The 15,019-nt window shown below is 41.2% G+C and overlaps 1 protein-coding gene across 22 annotated transcripts in view; it reads left to right on the forward strand.

The window, feature by feature from the left end:
- The window catches only part of LIMCH1 (LIM and calponin homology domains 1), a 367,162-nt gene that overhangs the window by 18,825 nt on the left and 333,318 nt on the right, over positions 1-15,019 (forward strand). Inside the window, exon 1 of one of the 22 annotated variants that reach the window (XM_055435138.2) lies at positions 2,279-2,463. The exons of the other annotated variants lie outside the window; for them this stretch is intronic. Within the exon in view, the coding sequence (XP_055291113.2) occupies positions 2,455-2,463 (9 nt within the window). The 5' untranslated portion in view covers positions 2,279-2,454. Of the gene's footprint in view, positions 1-2,278; positions 2,464-15,019 lie in introns of those variants that run through there. 22 annotated transcript variants of the gene reach the window in all.

Below are 15,019 nucleotides of genomic sequence, written 5' to 3' on the forward strand. Positions count from 1 at the left end.
CATCATGACAGACATTTAAAATATCTTGTCATTTTATTTGTCAGTTATGCCTTAAGAAAGCTGAAAAAAATATCATAAAATGGTCCAACCTGGGTCCTTCAGTTCTCCTTTCCATTCAGTATACATTGGCTATTTCACTGAATTATATAAAAGAGGCGCTTTTAACATTTTAGAAATGAGATCATCTACCACCATAAGCCGATTTGTTCTCCCATTCAATTTCATATTCCTCAGGTAAGGCTGTATTCTGTGGAGCCTGAAGCCTAGAAATAGCAAAACCACGCAGTTGCTGCTTGCTGGAGAATGCTCGCCTGTGCCTGTGCACTCCCCAGGCATGTGGGCTTCTAAAAGCGGGTCTGGCGGCTGTCGCCCACTGATCCTCTGGCTGAGTGACCCAGATTGGCACAGCGCAACTGGATCCTGGGCAGAGCCTGTACGGGAAAGAGGAGGGTAAAAATAAAAACCACTCGGACAGTGTAGGTGGAGTCAGGATGCTTGAAGCTCACTGGTTACTTTGCTCCGCCTTGGTTAGATTTTCACTTTTTTTTTTTTTTGAGGAATAGCAGTGGTCACAGGGATGGTTTTCTAGGTTTCTTAAATAGTAAAATAGTTTCATATAGCCCAGCAAAACACAGTCTAAGATGCTTTTTCTATATGTAGAAAACACATTTTTTGAGTTTAGAATATCTTGACCTGTAACATGAGATTTTTATTTATCCCACTTCACTGGTGTCTCAGACAGTAAAGAATCTGCCCGCAATGTGGGAGATGTGGGTTTGATTCCTGGGTTGGGAAGATCCCCTGGAGGAGGGCATGGCAACCCACTCCAGTATTCTTGCCTGGAGAAGCCCATGGGCAGAGTAGCCTGGCGGGCAATTGTCCATGGGGTCGCAAAGAGTCGGGCATGACTGAGTGACTAAGCACATTCAAGTCTTTAATAAACTTTATTCCCAAAGGCATCTCCTTTATGGAATTTCTCTCTGAAATAAGACCGCTCTCTTTCCCTCTATGATAATTGAGTGAAATGAGCTTGTCATATAGGGTTTTGTTTTACACATGATTTTCTTTGTTATAAAGAGTAACAGTGTTTACGTATGGTGTCAGTTATTCAGTGAGAATAGTTTTTCAATCCTGTCATTTTTTTGGATTTTGACATTTCTATTTTAAAGTGCGAATTTGCTAATTTTTGAAGCTCTGTTCCTCATTAGTGGAAATTTTGAGTTTTTTATTTTTGGCATTTGACTAGGATAATTTTTTAAAGTGCAGAAGCAGTTTCTATGTCACATTTTCATCAGTTACTGATAGCTTTGAACTGTGTGACATTTTTTTTCTCTCCTGAATGCTTTTTTTATGTAAGCATTTCTCTGTGATCTGTAGATTGAAAATTAAGTCCCCCAATGAGCATTGCTTTGCAATGCAATATATAAGAGTATTAAATATTGATATTTAAAATATATGGAGAATGTGAGTATAAATTATTTGAAAAATAAAATTAAAAAATAATCTCGTACCCTAATAGAGACATAGTTCAAAAAAAATTTTTTTTAAATTTTGGCAATATTTATATCATGATGCTAGTTTGGAATAAGAGTTCTAAGAATTTTCTCACATATCATTTATTAAGTTAATAATTATTTTAAAATCTAAGAGACTAATAATGCCTATGAGTGTCTTTTGGGAGTGACAGAAATATTCTAGAATTAGATAGTGGTGATGGTTGCCCATTTATTTATAATACTTAGTGAAAATACTAAAAAATTCTAAATTATACTTTATACATACATTAAAAGAGAGAGTTTTATGTTAAATCTATTAAGAGCTCATAATGTTCCCAGTCCTCAAGACATATAAAAAGACACATGAAATTAAGGTATATATTAGTTGACTCTTGGTACAATAGTGCAGTGTGACACATCAATCATCCACCAAAACTCACAGAGGCAGAGAGCAGTAGTTTTTATTTTTTCTATCTCATGGACCCAAGGGTCTACTGGAGCAGTTCTGCTTCAAGCTCTGGGTTGACTGCACTTGAGTCAAGCCTGTGGATTGGGTTCAGATCTGCTTCACGTGTGTGTGTTCTCTTTGGCCCAGAGACTACCTGGGAGATGCCTCCGTGGCAAATGAATGACAGGTGCACCCGAGCGCAGCCAAATCATGCAACAGATTTAAACTCTCCACTTGCATCACATCTACTCATATTCCACTGCCAAAGCAAGCGATGTGGCCAAGGCAGTGGGACAGGGCAAGGCACTCTTCTCACAAGAAGAGGGGATAGGAAGGGAGGGGAGGGGAAGGAATATTCTTAAAGCAATATCCTAGTTTTTCATGAAGTGTTTGTCGTTCCTGGTAGCTGCAAAAGAAGAGGAGAACATTTCTCCCTGGATCAGGATCAGTGTCTTTGAGAAGATGCGCATCAGGTTGAGTCTTGATAAGTGAGCCTGTGTTGTCAACTGGATGGAGAAGGTAAGGGTGAGGAGAGATACGAGCAAGGGCTGGAGAAGGGCCTTTTAGATCACGAGAACAGCTTGAGCAGAGGCGTGGAGGTTTGCAGGAGCAGGGTATGTCCAGGAAGCAGCAGGGCCCCAGAGAACAGCATTTGGAAAGGACTGCTGGGAGAAAATACTGGGTCCTACCCATGAAGACCTGTGTGCCATGCCTAAGGGTTTGGTGTTGGAATTAAAAGGGCTGGACTCTGGAATCACATCCTGAGTTCAACACTTGGTCATTCCATTTTGCTAGCTCTGTGACTGTGGGGAACTCAGCATCTCTGTACCTTAGTTCATCATCTGTAAAATGGTAAAGACAATTTTCAGTGCCTACCTCATGAACTGTTAGGATTAAAAAGTTAACACATAAGCACCTGTAAAAGTGCTTGGCATTTAATCAAGTGCTTAATAGATGTTGACAGCTGTTAGTATTTTAAAGTGAAGTTTAGATTTTGTCTGTAAGCAAGCGGGAATAACCAAAAGTAAGGAACAGACACCCTGGTGGCTCAGATAGTAAAGAGTCTGCCTGCAATGCAGGAGACCCAGGTTTGATCCCTGGGTTGGAAAGATGACCTGGGAAAGGGAATGGCACCCCATTCTCATATCCTTTCCTGGAGAATTCCTGGACAGAGGAACCTGGCATGATATAGTTCATGGGGTTGCAAAAGAGTTGGATAGTTCTGAGTGAGTGGGAGGATGATTTTGATGGCAAGGAAGGAAATGATCATGGTGATAGGTACTGAAGCAGGGAAGCCAGAGGGTTGTTGCAGGAATACAGATAAGTGATCATGCAGCAAAGTGGGTGTGAATATGAGAGACATTAAGGATGTAACATGGATGAGATTTAATGACTGAATGGATGGGGGAGATGAAAGAAATGGAGAAATTGAGAGCAACTCCCAAATTTATGGCTTGATCAACTGGATGATAGACAGGGATCACAGGAAGAAGAGTGATGTGAGGAGAAAGAGGATGAGCTCAAGTTTTAATGCATTATTGGAGGAGCCTATAAGATAGTCAAGAATGTTTAAGGAACAGTATTCTTTGGCTGTAAGAGGATAGTGTGAATTATTTTAAGTGACTGCAGTGATCTAAGGCTTAGTGAGAGATATAAAAGCTGGGAGAGGGAGTGTAGATGGTAATTTTGTGGTGCTTGACAGTGAAGAAAGGAGACAGCTGTAAACAGCAGGGGGAGAGGCATTCAAGATTATAGTAGGGTTTGTTTTGTTCCATACGTGAAGATGGGAGAGACTTGAACATATTCAGTGACTTTGAGAGAGGTGGAGGGGAGATATTGATTATGTCACAGGAAGAAGGAATGACTGAGAAAACAAGATTCCTGAGACTTACAGGAAGGGAATTTAGATGATGTGTAGGTAGGAGAAAAGACACGTCCACTCCAGTTTTCTTGCCTGGAGAATCCCAGGGAAGGGGGAGCCTGGTGGGCTTCCATCTATGGGGTCACACAGAGTCGGACACGACTGAAGTGACTTAGCAGCAGCAGCAGATACTTGTTAAGAAAACTTAAAACTTTTGTAATGGTGCATTAGTTATTTATTGCTGCATAACAAATTAACTCCAAACTTAGCAGTTTAAGTCAACAAATATTTATCATTTCTCCAGTTTCTGTGAGTCAGAAATTTAGGAAGGTTAGGTGGGTGGTTCTGTCTCAGGGTCTCTTTTGAGGTTCAGTTCAGTTCAGTCGCTCAGTCGTGTCTGACTCTTTGCGACCCCATGAATCACAGCACACCAGGCCTCCCTGTCCATCACCAACTCTCGGAGTTTACTCAAACTCATGTCCACAGAGTCAGTGATGCCATCCAGCCATCTCATTCTCTGTTGTCCCCTTCTCCTCCCGCCCCCAACCTTTCCTAGCCAAACCAGATATTGGCTTGGGATGTAATCATCTGAAGCCTTGCCTGGGGCTAGAAGATCCTCTTCCTTTTTTTTTTAAGTCTTTATTGAGTTTGCTACAATATTGCTTCTGTTTTTTTTTTTTTTTTTATGTTTTGTTTTTTTGACCCTGGGGCATGTCGGACCTTAGTTCCCTGACCAGGGATCTAACCTGCTCCTCCTGCATTGGAAGGTGAAATCTTAATCACTGGACCACCAGGAGAGCCCCAGAGATTCTCTTCTAAGACAGTCCATTTATGTGAGCAGGAGCTTTAGGTCCTTGCGGGCTGTTGGCAGGAGGTCTTCATGCCTTGCAAGGCAGGCCTCTCTGTAGGGCCCTTGAGTGTCCTTGTGACAGCTCACATCCTCCCTGAGTGAGCGATTTAAGAAAGTCAGGATGCTGCCATAATCCTATTGTGACCTGGCCGTAGACGTCACAGGTTTCCATGTCTGCCACATTGTATTCCTTAGGAGCGAGTCACTGAGTGTAACCCACACTCAAAAGGAGGGGAATTAGGAAGGGAAGAGCATCAAAGAATTTTTAACCACCGTAAGTTGCTATAGAATTGACATGTACTTCTAACCGTAATTGATCATGTATCCTGATTTATATATAAGGAATTCAGTCGGAGGTATTTTGACATGTAATCATTTAACCTAATCCAGTCTATTTGGATAAACAGTGAGTCTAAGATGGTCTCTCTAGATATATTTTCCAAAATGGATCAAGTCTTTTAAACTATAAAAGTGTAAACAATAGCAGCAATAAACAATACAGGGATAAAAGAGCCTCTGGGCCAAGACTCTCACCTTTTACAGATGGCAATGGCAAGCCACTCCAGTACTATTGCCTGGAGAATCCCATGGATGGAGGAGCCTGGTAGGCTGCAGTCCATGGGGTCGCTAAGGGTTGGACACGACTGAGCGGCTTCACTTTCACTTTTCACTTTCACACATTGGAGAAGGAAATGGCAACCCACTCCAGTGTTCTTGCCTGGAGAATCCCAGGGACGGGGGAGCCTGGTGGACTTCCGTCTATGGGGTCACACAGAGTCGGACACGACTGAAGTGACTTAGCAGCAGCAGCAGCAGCACTCATGATATGGACCATTTATACCTAAACCCATGTTGCTCAAAATTTTGCTTGATTTGAAGCTTTTTGTTCCAACAAAATCTTCCAGAGATTTTGGGTTTTCTCAAATTTTATTTTTTTAAAAATCAGCATGCAATAATAATTACTGCCTCCTTGTTAGCAGAGAGCTTGAACTCAGCAGTTCTCAGCTCTGGCTGCACATTGGAATCACTTGGGAGCTTTTGATTTTAAATGATCTGGATCAGGGCCTGGGCACTGTTATTTCATAAAAGTTTCCCCCGAGTAACTCCAGTGTGCAGGCAGGGTGGAGAACGTAGCAGATGACAAAACAAGCAAGAGTCGGTTGCACAGGGCAATATTGGCAGATGTAAGATTTCAAGCATATTTTAATCATTATTTCTGTGGGGCTGTGTGAAGGGATGTGCATCCGGGGAATATAGTTATAGTTTCTGCCAACAACATCGTTCCTAGTTCGTGTGATGGAATAAAATAATCAGTATTTCATGGTAGACTCTAAAGAAGAGTATGAAATTCCAGGTATGTGAGCACATTTGACAACAGTTTCTTTTAGGAGAATCTTTGTTCTTTCTGCATCAAAACACAGATGTCCCAGAGTGTAAGCTCATATTATAGTGTTCTTTATGTGAATACATTCATTAATTAAAAATCTTGAGCACCTACAGTGTGCTAGGTACTTCCAGGCACTGAATACCCAAGGAAGAATAAGACACAGATTCTTGCTTCAAATGAGTGACTCTTCCTCTCAGTGTAGGAAATATGCAGGTTTACAAATAAGAGGAAACAAAGGTAAGAAAAGTTAACTGATTTTAAAGCAGCATAGCACCAACCAGTCAGAACAACCCCATTACAGTGATGCTAGTCACAGATGGTTGCTTCAGTGCCTACTGGCTGCCCTGAATATAGGGAACAGAGAGAATAATATTTTAAATAAAAATGAAAGTCACCTGGTCATGTCCGACTCTTTGCAACGCTATGGCCTGTAGCCCTCCAGGCTTCTCTGTCCATGGAATTCTCCAGGCAAGAATACTAGAGTGGGTAGCCATTCCCTTCTCCAGGGGGTCTTCCCGACCCAGGGAACGAACCTCACTCTCCTGCAGTACAGGTAGATTCTTTACCGTCCAGGCCATTAAGGAAGCCTGTAATATTTTAAATACCCAAAGACAAATGTAAACAAGAGGGAGCAGGGAGAACAGAACACTTTGATAATTCCAAATTCCGATTTCCCTCATAGAGGAAAGAGAATGAGTATGGTTGGTTGCACCCACCTTCATCCTGTCCAATATGCACCCTTTGCTAAGTGAATGCAGTTCTTCTTACTAAAGAGGTGGAGTCTATTTCCCTACCCTGTGGATTGGGGAAGGCCTTTGACTTGCTTTGGGGAATAGAATGTGGCAGAAGTGATGATGTGTTAGTTCCAAGCTTAGCTATAAAATGCCTTGAGGAACTCAACTTGCTCTTGCTCCTCTGCCATTGCTGTGATTAGATGCCTGAGACAGCCTGCAAGAAGATGAATGACCACAGACACAGCCAAGTTGCCCCAGTTGTCCCAGACATGGCTATATCCTTGGTCAGCAAACAGCCAGTACCTCTAGTAGCGTTCCTCAACAGCGGCACTGTTGACATTTGGAGCTGGCTAATTCTTTGTTGTCGGGGGATGTCCATTTTAGGATGTTTAGCATCCTCCCGGGCCTCTACCCACTAGATGCTGATAACACCCACCTCCCTCCAGTTGTGACAAGCAAAAAAGTCTCCAGACATTCCAGGTATCCCCCTAGGAGAGAAAACTACCCCGATTGAGAATCACTGCCCTATACTTGTAAGGGTGTCCATCCAAGATCAGCAGAACTACCTAGATGGTGACCCCAGGTACACGAGCAATAAATGCTTATTGTTGTTTGCCACTGAGATTTGTGGTGGCTATGTAGTATTATTGTGAACTAGGTAGCTAATACAATGAGTGAAAACATGGAAACGTGACAATGGGAGGTAGAACTGGATAATAACAAGAAGAATGGGCTTGTAGTAGAATGGGTTAGTGTGAGGTACACGCAAGACTGAAAACCTTGGTTAGGGGTTGTATCCTTGGAGACTTTAGGTACCTTGGTGTGAAATGTGAACATGATTATTCATGGGCAAGGAAGAGCTGTGAGAAATTTTATGTTGTTATTGTTCAGTTGCTCAGTTGTTTCCAGCTCTTTGTGACCCCATGCACTGCAGCACACCAGGCTTCTCTGTCCTTCACCAACTCCCGGAGCTTGCTCAAACTCACATCTGTCAAGTCGGTGACTCCATCCAGCCATCTCATCCTCTGTCGTCTCCTTCTCCTCCTGCCTTCTATCTTTCCCAGCATCAGGGTCTTTTCCAGTGAATCAGCCATCCCATCAGATAGCCAAAGTATTGGAGCTTCGGCTTCAGCACCAGTTCTTTCAATGAATATTCAGTGTTGATTTCCTTTAGAATTGGCTGGTTTGATTTCCTTGCATTCCAAGGAGCTTTCAATAGTCTTCTCCAACAGCACAGTTCGCAAGCATCAGTTCTTTGGTGCTCAGCCTTCTTTATGGTCCAACTCTCACATTCATGCATGACTACTAGAAAAAACCATAGCTTTGACTACACAGACCTTTGTTGGTAAAGTAATGTCTCTGCTTTTTAATATGCTGTCTAGGTTGGTCATAGCTTTTCTTCCAAGGAGCAAGCGTCTTTTAATTTCCTGGCTGCAGTCACCATCCATAGTGATTTTGGAGTCCAAGATAATAAAGTCTTTCACTGTTTCCATTGTTTCCCCATCTGTATGCCATAAAGTGATGGGACCAGATGCCATGATCTTAGTTTTTTGAATGTTGAGTTTTAAGCCAGCTTTTTCACTGTCCTCTTTCATCTTCATTAAGAGGCTCTCTAGTTCCTCTTCGCTTCCTGCCATAAGAGTGGTGTCATCTGTATATCTGAGGTTATTGACATTTCTCCCTCAATCTTGATTGCAGCTTGTGTTTCATTTATGCTAGCATGTCTCATGATGTACTCTGTATATAAGTTAAATAAACAGGGTGACAATATACAGCCTTGACGTACTCCTTTCCCAATTTTGAACCAGTCAGTCGTTCCATATTCAGTTCTGATTGTTTCTTCTTGATCTGCATACAGATTTCTCAGGAGGCAGGTGAGGTGGTTTGTATTGCTGTCTCTCTAAGAATTTTCCAGTTTGTTGTGATCCACAAAGTCAAAGGCTTTATTTAGCAGAGTCAGTGAAGCAGGTGTTTTTCTGGAATTCTCTTGCTTTTTCTGTGATTCAGTGGATGTTGGCAATTTGATCTCTGTTTCCTCTGCCTTTTCTAAATCCAGCTTGCACAGCTGGAAGTTCTCGATTCACGTGCTGTTGAAACCTAGCTTGGTTTCATGAACCATGGAACATGAACTTCTAGCATGTGAAATGAGTGCAGCTGGGTGGTAGTTTGAACATTCTTTGGCATTGCCCTTCTTTGGGATTGGAATGAAAACTGACCTTTTCCAGTCCTATGGCCACTGCTGAGTTTTCCAAATTTGCTGACATATTGAGTTTTATGTACGTATGTATTTTGGGGCTTCCTCGGTGGCTCAGGGATAAAGAATCCACCTGGTAATTCAGGAGATATGGGAGACTCGGGTTTGATCCCTGAGTTGGGAAGATCCCCTGGATAGAGAAATGGCCACCCACTCCAGGATTCTTTCCTGGGAAATCCCGTGGACAGAGGAGCCTGGCGGGCTATAGTCCATGGGATTATAGAGTCAGACATGACTTAGCAACTAAAGAACAGCATTATTTATTCATAGCAGAGAGAACAGACTAGTGTGTACTTTAAGCAGTCATAGGTAGAGGGAATTGGAGGTGGGAGGGAAGGTTTTGCAGTAGTTCAGTGATGGGTATAGAAGGCCTGAATTAAGGAATAATTGTGGGTTTGAAAAGGATGGTTGCAGGGACATAATTGATACAGTTTGGGAACCAGTACATTGCTGTCTTTGCACATTTGGTTTCCTTCATGTGAAATGTCCCCTTTGCTCTGAGGATCCTCTACTCAATATTCAGGATTCAGCAAGAAAGTCTTTTTAGTGACATCGTCCATGTTTCATGAAGGTAGAGCTTTTCTATCTCTTATCACTGTTTTTTTTCCTCTTGTAGGACTGTGTTAATCTTTTTAGCATTGAATTTTTCATCTTTTTTAACAAAGCAGTTGTAAGTCTGTTTATTGAATATTATCACCTGCTAATTCCCTTATTGTGTGTGTGTTAGTTGCTCAGTCGTGTCCAATTCTTTGCAACCCCACAGACTGTAGCCCGCCAGCCTCCTCTGTCCATAGGATTCTCTAGCAAGAATGCTGGAGTGGCTTGCCATTCCCTTCTCCAGAGGATCTTCCCGACCCAGGAATTGACCCTAGTCTCCTGCTTTGCAGGCAGATTCTTTACCATTTGAGCTACAGGGAAGTCCTTAATAATTCCTTTCAGTTCAGTTCAGTTCAGTCGCTCAGTCATGTCCGACTCTTTGCGACCCCATGAATCGCAGCACACCAGGCCTTCCTGTCCATCACCAACTCCCGGAGTCCACTCAAACTCATGTCCGTCGAGTTGGTGATGCCATCCAGCCATCTCACTCTCTGTCGTCCCTGTCTCCTCCCACCCCCAATCACTCCCAGCATCAGACTCTTTTCCACTGTGAAGAAAGCTGATCGCCGAAGAATTGATGCTTTTGAACTGTGGTGCTGGAGAAGACTCTTGAGAGTCCCTTGGACTGCAAGGAGATCCAACCAGTCCATTCTAAATCCTGGAAGGACTGATGCTAAAGTTGAAACTCCAATACTTTGGCCACCTCATGCGACGAGTTGATTCACTGGAAGAGAGTCTGATGCTGGGAGGGATTGGGGGTGGGAGGAGATGGGGACGACAGAGAATGAGATGGCTAGATTTGGCACTGTGGTAGGTTCTTGGGAGACAGCTTTGAATTCAAGAGGCATATACTTTCCTGGAACTTGTGGTCTGTCCAGTGGAGCAACACACAGATGAACAAGCAATCACAGTACGTGCTGTGATGAGGGGAGTAAGGAAGAGTGTGAGGGAACTTAATCCAGAACAAAGGGTGCCAGTGAAGGCCTCCTGGATGAAAGAAATGGCAGAGAGGTAGAATTTGGTAGGGGAAGAGTTAAACCAGAAAACTGTGGTTTTTATAGCCCTAGGTTGAGAGGAAACATACCACATATGAGAAACAGAAGAAAACTCAGCAAAGCTTGACCATGAAGGGTCTTGTCAATTATGATCAGAGATGTGCTGGGCAAAAATTACATTGATTGATTTTTAATCCTGGCTGTACATCAGAACCACTTAATGGAACTTTTAATAACTTGGGTACCTGAATCTCACTCCAAACCACTGAATCATTATGACCAGAGTATATGGCTTATATGTGTATGCATATATATTTAAAGCTCTCTGATATGTAGGCAGGCTTGATTACTCTAGGCCTACAGTAGAGAGAAAGGACTGGAGGAAGGGCATGATTGGATCAGGGAAAAACAGGGAAGTATCAAGTGATCTTGGTGGGTAACAATGGTGTGAATGGGATTGAAGAAAACATGTATAGAGTAAGAGATATTGAGGAGTTAAACCAATAGAACCTAAGATTGATTGGTTGTTGAGGGATGGAGGAGTTTGGTTCAAGGAAGACTCCCAGGCCTCTGACATGATCATGGAGAGGTAGGTAGTGTGTTTTACTGATACAGGAAATGTTGGAGGAACAGGTTTTATAAAAAAGATAAGGCTTTTACCTTTCTTTGAGTTTGAGATGCTCAGTGAAACTTCCACATAGGATTGTCTACTAGATAATTGGTTATAAGAATCTGGAGTTCAGGAGTAATAACTAGCCTAGAGATGAAAGAACAGTAGATGATGATCTATATCATTGGAGCCTTTGACAGTGGATGAAATCAACCAGGGAGTATGTGGGAAGGAAAAAGGGAACTGGGAAGAGCTGCAGTATTTAAGAGATGAGTAGAAAAGGAACCTACTAAAAAACAGATAGGAAAGTAAGGAATGTTGGTGGACAACTAATAGGCTGGAGTCTTGGGCGCTCATGAAAGACAAGTTTTCAAGAAGGAAGGGGTGAACACTGTTGTCAAATGCTGCCAAGAAGGCAGAAAATGAATTGAAAACTGACCCCTGGCTTTGGCTGCTCAAGGCTGTTGGCGATCTTGGCTGAAGCCGGTTCAGTGGAGTGGTAGGGTGGAAACCAGACTGTGGGGGGTGAGCAGTTAAAGGGAGGTAAGAAAGTGTGGACAGTGAAAAAGGGCCTTCACATTAGGTTCTGCTTTCTTGGTACTCATGGAATCCTCTGCACTATAATTTTAAATAGGTAGAAGAACGGATAATGGTGGAGGAAGGGGCTAAGGTGATGCAAAATTTTTAGCCTGGTTGAAGGGTCACATTGTAATGGCATTTGTTGAGATTTGCAGCAGAGCAAAGAACAGCCTGAGTTGGTTTTTGTGTTTTAGGTGTGCCAGGGGTAGATCCTAGGTGGGATTTTCGACGTGTTGAATTATGATGCTCTTTTTCTGATCATTCTGTGAGTAGAGCATTATCTTCAAAATCCAGTCTAAATACAACCAGGGATATTGGTTAACTTGGCAGATAACCAAAATTAGGTTTTCCCTTAACTTTATAAGCTTGGGGGAATGTAATAGAACTTACATAAAAAAAGAATAAAAAATATAGGAATTTAAGATAAAAGTAATAAAAAATATCTTCCTAGGTGTAAGTGAACTAGAATTGATGCAAGGGAGAACACATCCTCTTTGGATGAGCAGGTAGGGCTACTCCTGTTATGATATTTTCAAGTTGAAAATATGACTTTTCAATGTATTTAACTTCTCCGTTCTTTGAAGTTGGGAAAATTCAGTTGTACTCTGGACCAATGTAGAATTGTGATCTGGCTGTGTTCCACTTGGGCAGGCTTTGTTTCCTTAATGAATGCACTTCCTTCATCTGTTAGTGATAAGAAGGCAAGTGAAGAATTCTTATCTGCATATATGGATTGAACATCTGTTTCTGTTCTACTGTTTCAGCTAGACTTCTTTGCTAGGAAATTAATGCAAATAAGGAAGCCCTCTCTTATGTAAAGCCACTTTAGATTGAGAGTTATCTGAGTACCTTATATGGATTAAATTGATAATTCAGATCTTTTACTGATATTTCAAGTGATGCAGAAATCATTGTCATGGGTTCCCTAAATGTTGCAATAAAGTAAGGAAATGTAATTTTGTGGATAATGACTCCCAAGAGTAATCTATGGGTGTTCAAAATTGTCAGAGTGCTGTAACACATTTTATTCTGCCTATAAACAGTGTTCCAGAAAGGAGAGCAAAAAAAAAAAAATCACCATGGAAACTTGGTAGAATGCTCTCATTTGTTTTTTCTGAAAGGAAAATTCTAAAACTAGATAATGAAGTATAAAAGAGCAATGCAGACTGTGTAGCTGGCTTCCAGGAAGTGAACTCAAAAAAGAATAGATTTGATGCCCTGTGTGGGTCAGTGTTATTTATGATCTCATTTCCCTTTTCTCATGAAAAAAGGCTATAAAAAGGTCCAAAAAATAGCCTGTTGAGTTTTTCTTTGTAGTACAACCTCTTTGGAGACACTTGCAAGGGGCAAGGATGAATGGCAAACTTTAGGAGTTGGTAGAGGAAGACCCTTGAGGTTCCATTAGACATCATCTTGACCACTGGAATAGTGTTACTAGAATGACTTGATTAAAACAGTTTTGAGAAGGGGAAGATAAATGTCAAAAAAGATATAATACATAGTCAATGAATTGATGCTCTGATAAGTAAGAACTAAAAAGTGGAATCAAATCCACCACCGTTTTTGTGGACGGACTGACAGGCAAACCAGTTGTCAACAGGACATCGAATGGTAGTACCAAACTGGTCATCTGGAACTCAGTGTCTGACCTTCAAAAGGTAGGACTTCTGTGCCCCGTCTTGGAGAAGCACTATCAGACTTACAGGGACACCATTACACGTATTCAGTAGGGGAGGGAGGAAGCACTCAGGCATAGAGCCCAACTGACCAGGTTGGAGTTCCGACTACACCATTATCTGCTTAGGAATGTTGCCTGATCTCTCCCAACTTCCATTTCCTTACCTATGAAATGATTATGATAATAACACCTATCTCATAGAGCTGTTTTGAGGAATAAATGAATTAATATGTAAAAGAAATGTCGGAAACATAGAAAGCACCAATTGTTCGCTCTGGTTATTCAAGAAGCTATGAGCAAAGCTGATTTGACTGTGACTTTCTCTGAATTGGATGTTGACAAATGGCCAGCCAGGCAGTTACTTTCTGTTGTTGTGCTTTAGCAATTGCTTTTTTTTTTTTTTAAAGCAGTTAGTTTTGATAAATTAAAATAGGATAAATATTAACAGGGAGGAGAGATGTTGAAACTCACTTTTCACTTATGTGGTAGCATGTGCAATACTGGAAGACAGCTGACGCAACATTCTAATCTGAAGCATTTAGGAAAGTGCGGCTCTGTAGCACAGGTGTATCAAAAGGGCAGCCTGGCTAATCATTAGATCAGCTCAAGGGTGGGGTTTCTGATGTGCACCAAACTCAGAGGTGACTTTTCTGGTGTGAACTATAGGAAAATAAATTGCATACTTTTCTTTGTTTCTTTCTTTTGTTTTTTTTAGTTAAGTAGCCTCATACCTGTATGCTGTGGTGGATGCTGCAACTTTTGGTCCAAAGAAGTCTTTTTGATTATCTAGGCTATCCTTTTCTCACTCTGAAGAGTGATGAAGAATTGGCTACCAGAAAGCGCAAAAAGAATGAAACAGTTTTACTTCTTAGACACAAATTCTTATTGATGATAATAATTAAGTAAATACTCATACATGTTGTGTTTTTTTAAAAATTAAGCAAACCTTTCTTTCATTTTCTTATTATAAAGATATGGAAATACAGCAAATCAGAAAACATAAGTACAAAGAAAAATGTTCAAAATCCTTTCACATGGAAATCTACCATCTGAACATTATCTAGGTACATAAACACATTTTTATTTAAAAGGGGATCATAGAAGTCCTATTTTAAAATATAAACAGATTTCCTCTACAATGAATATATATCTATAATATAATTGAGCAACTTTTTTTAAAAGATAGACTAATAAAAAAATATTGAATCATTAATCAACATGTAAGGTTTTACGATTTTTGTAAACCTGTTGTTAACTAACCAGGACTGGCCACTTGCCAACTGTGCATAACAATGAAATTTCTTTAACTTAAAAGATTATTTATTTTAACAGCCAAAGAAGCAGGTACCCTCTGCATATGTACACAATAGGGGACATTTCTTGATAAAGGCATTTCATTTGATGAAAAATCTATATCAATTTTATACAGGAGGTATAGTATTCGGTGAGGACCTGAGTGATGAGCAAAGAAACAGTAGGTAATTACCTTAGAAATCTGCATTTGGCAATTGTTTCACAACAATTGCCAAT

Source organism: Moschus berezovskii, chromosome 5 (genome assembly GCF_049115385.1).
Source record: "Moschus berezovskii isolate FMDL1 chromosome 5, NW_MosBer_1.0, whole genome shotgun sequence".
Taxonomy (NCBI): domain Eukaryota; kingdom Metazoa; phylum Chordata; class Mammalia; order Artiodactyla; family Moschidae; genus Moschus; species Moschus berezovskii.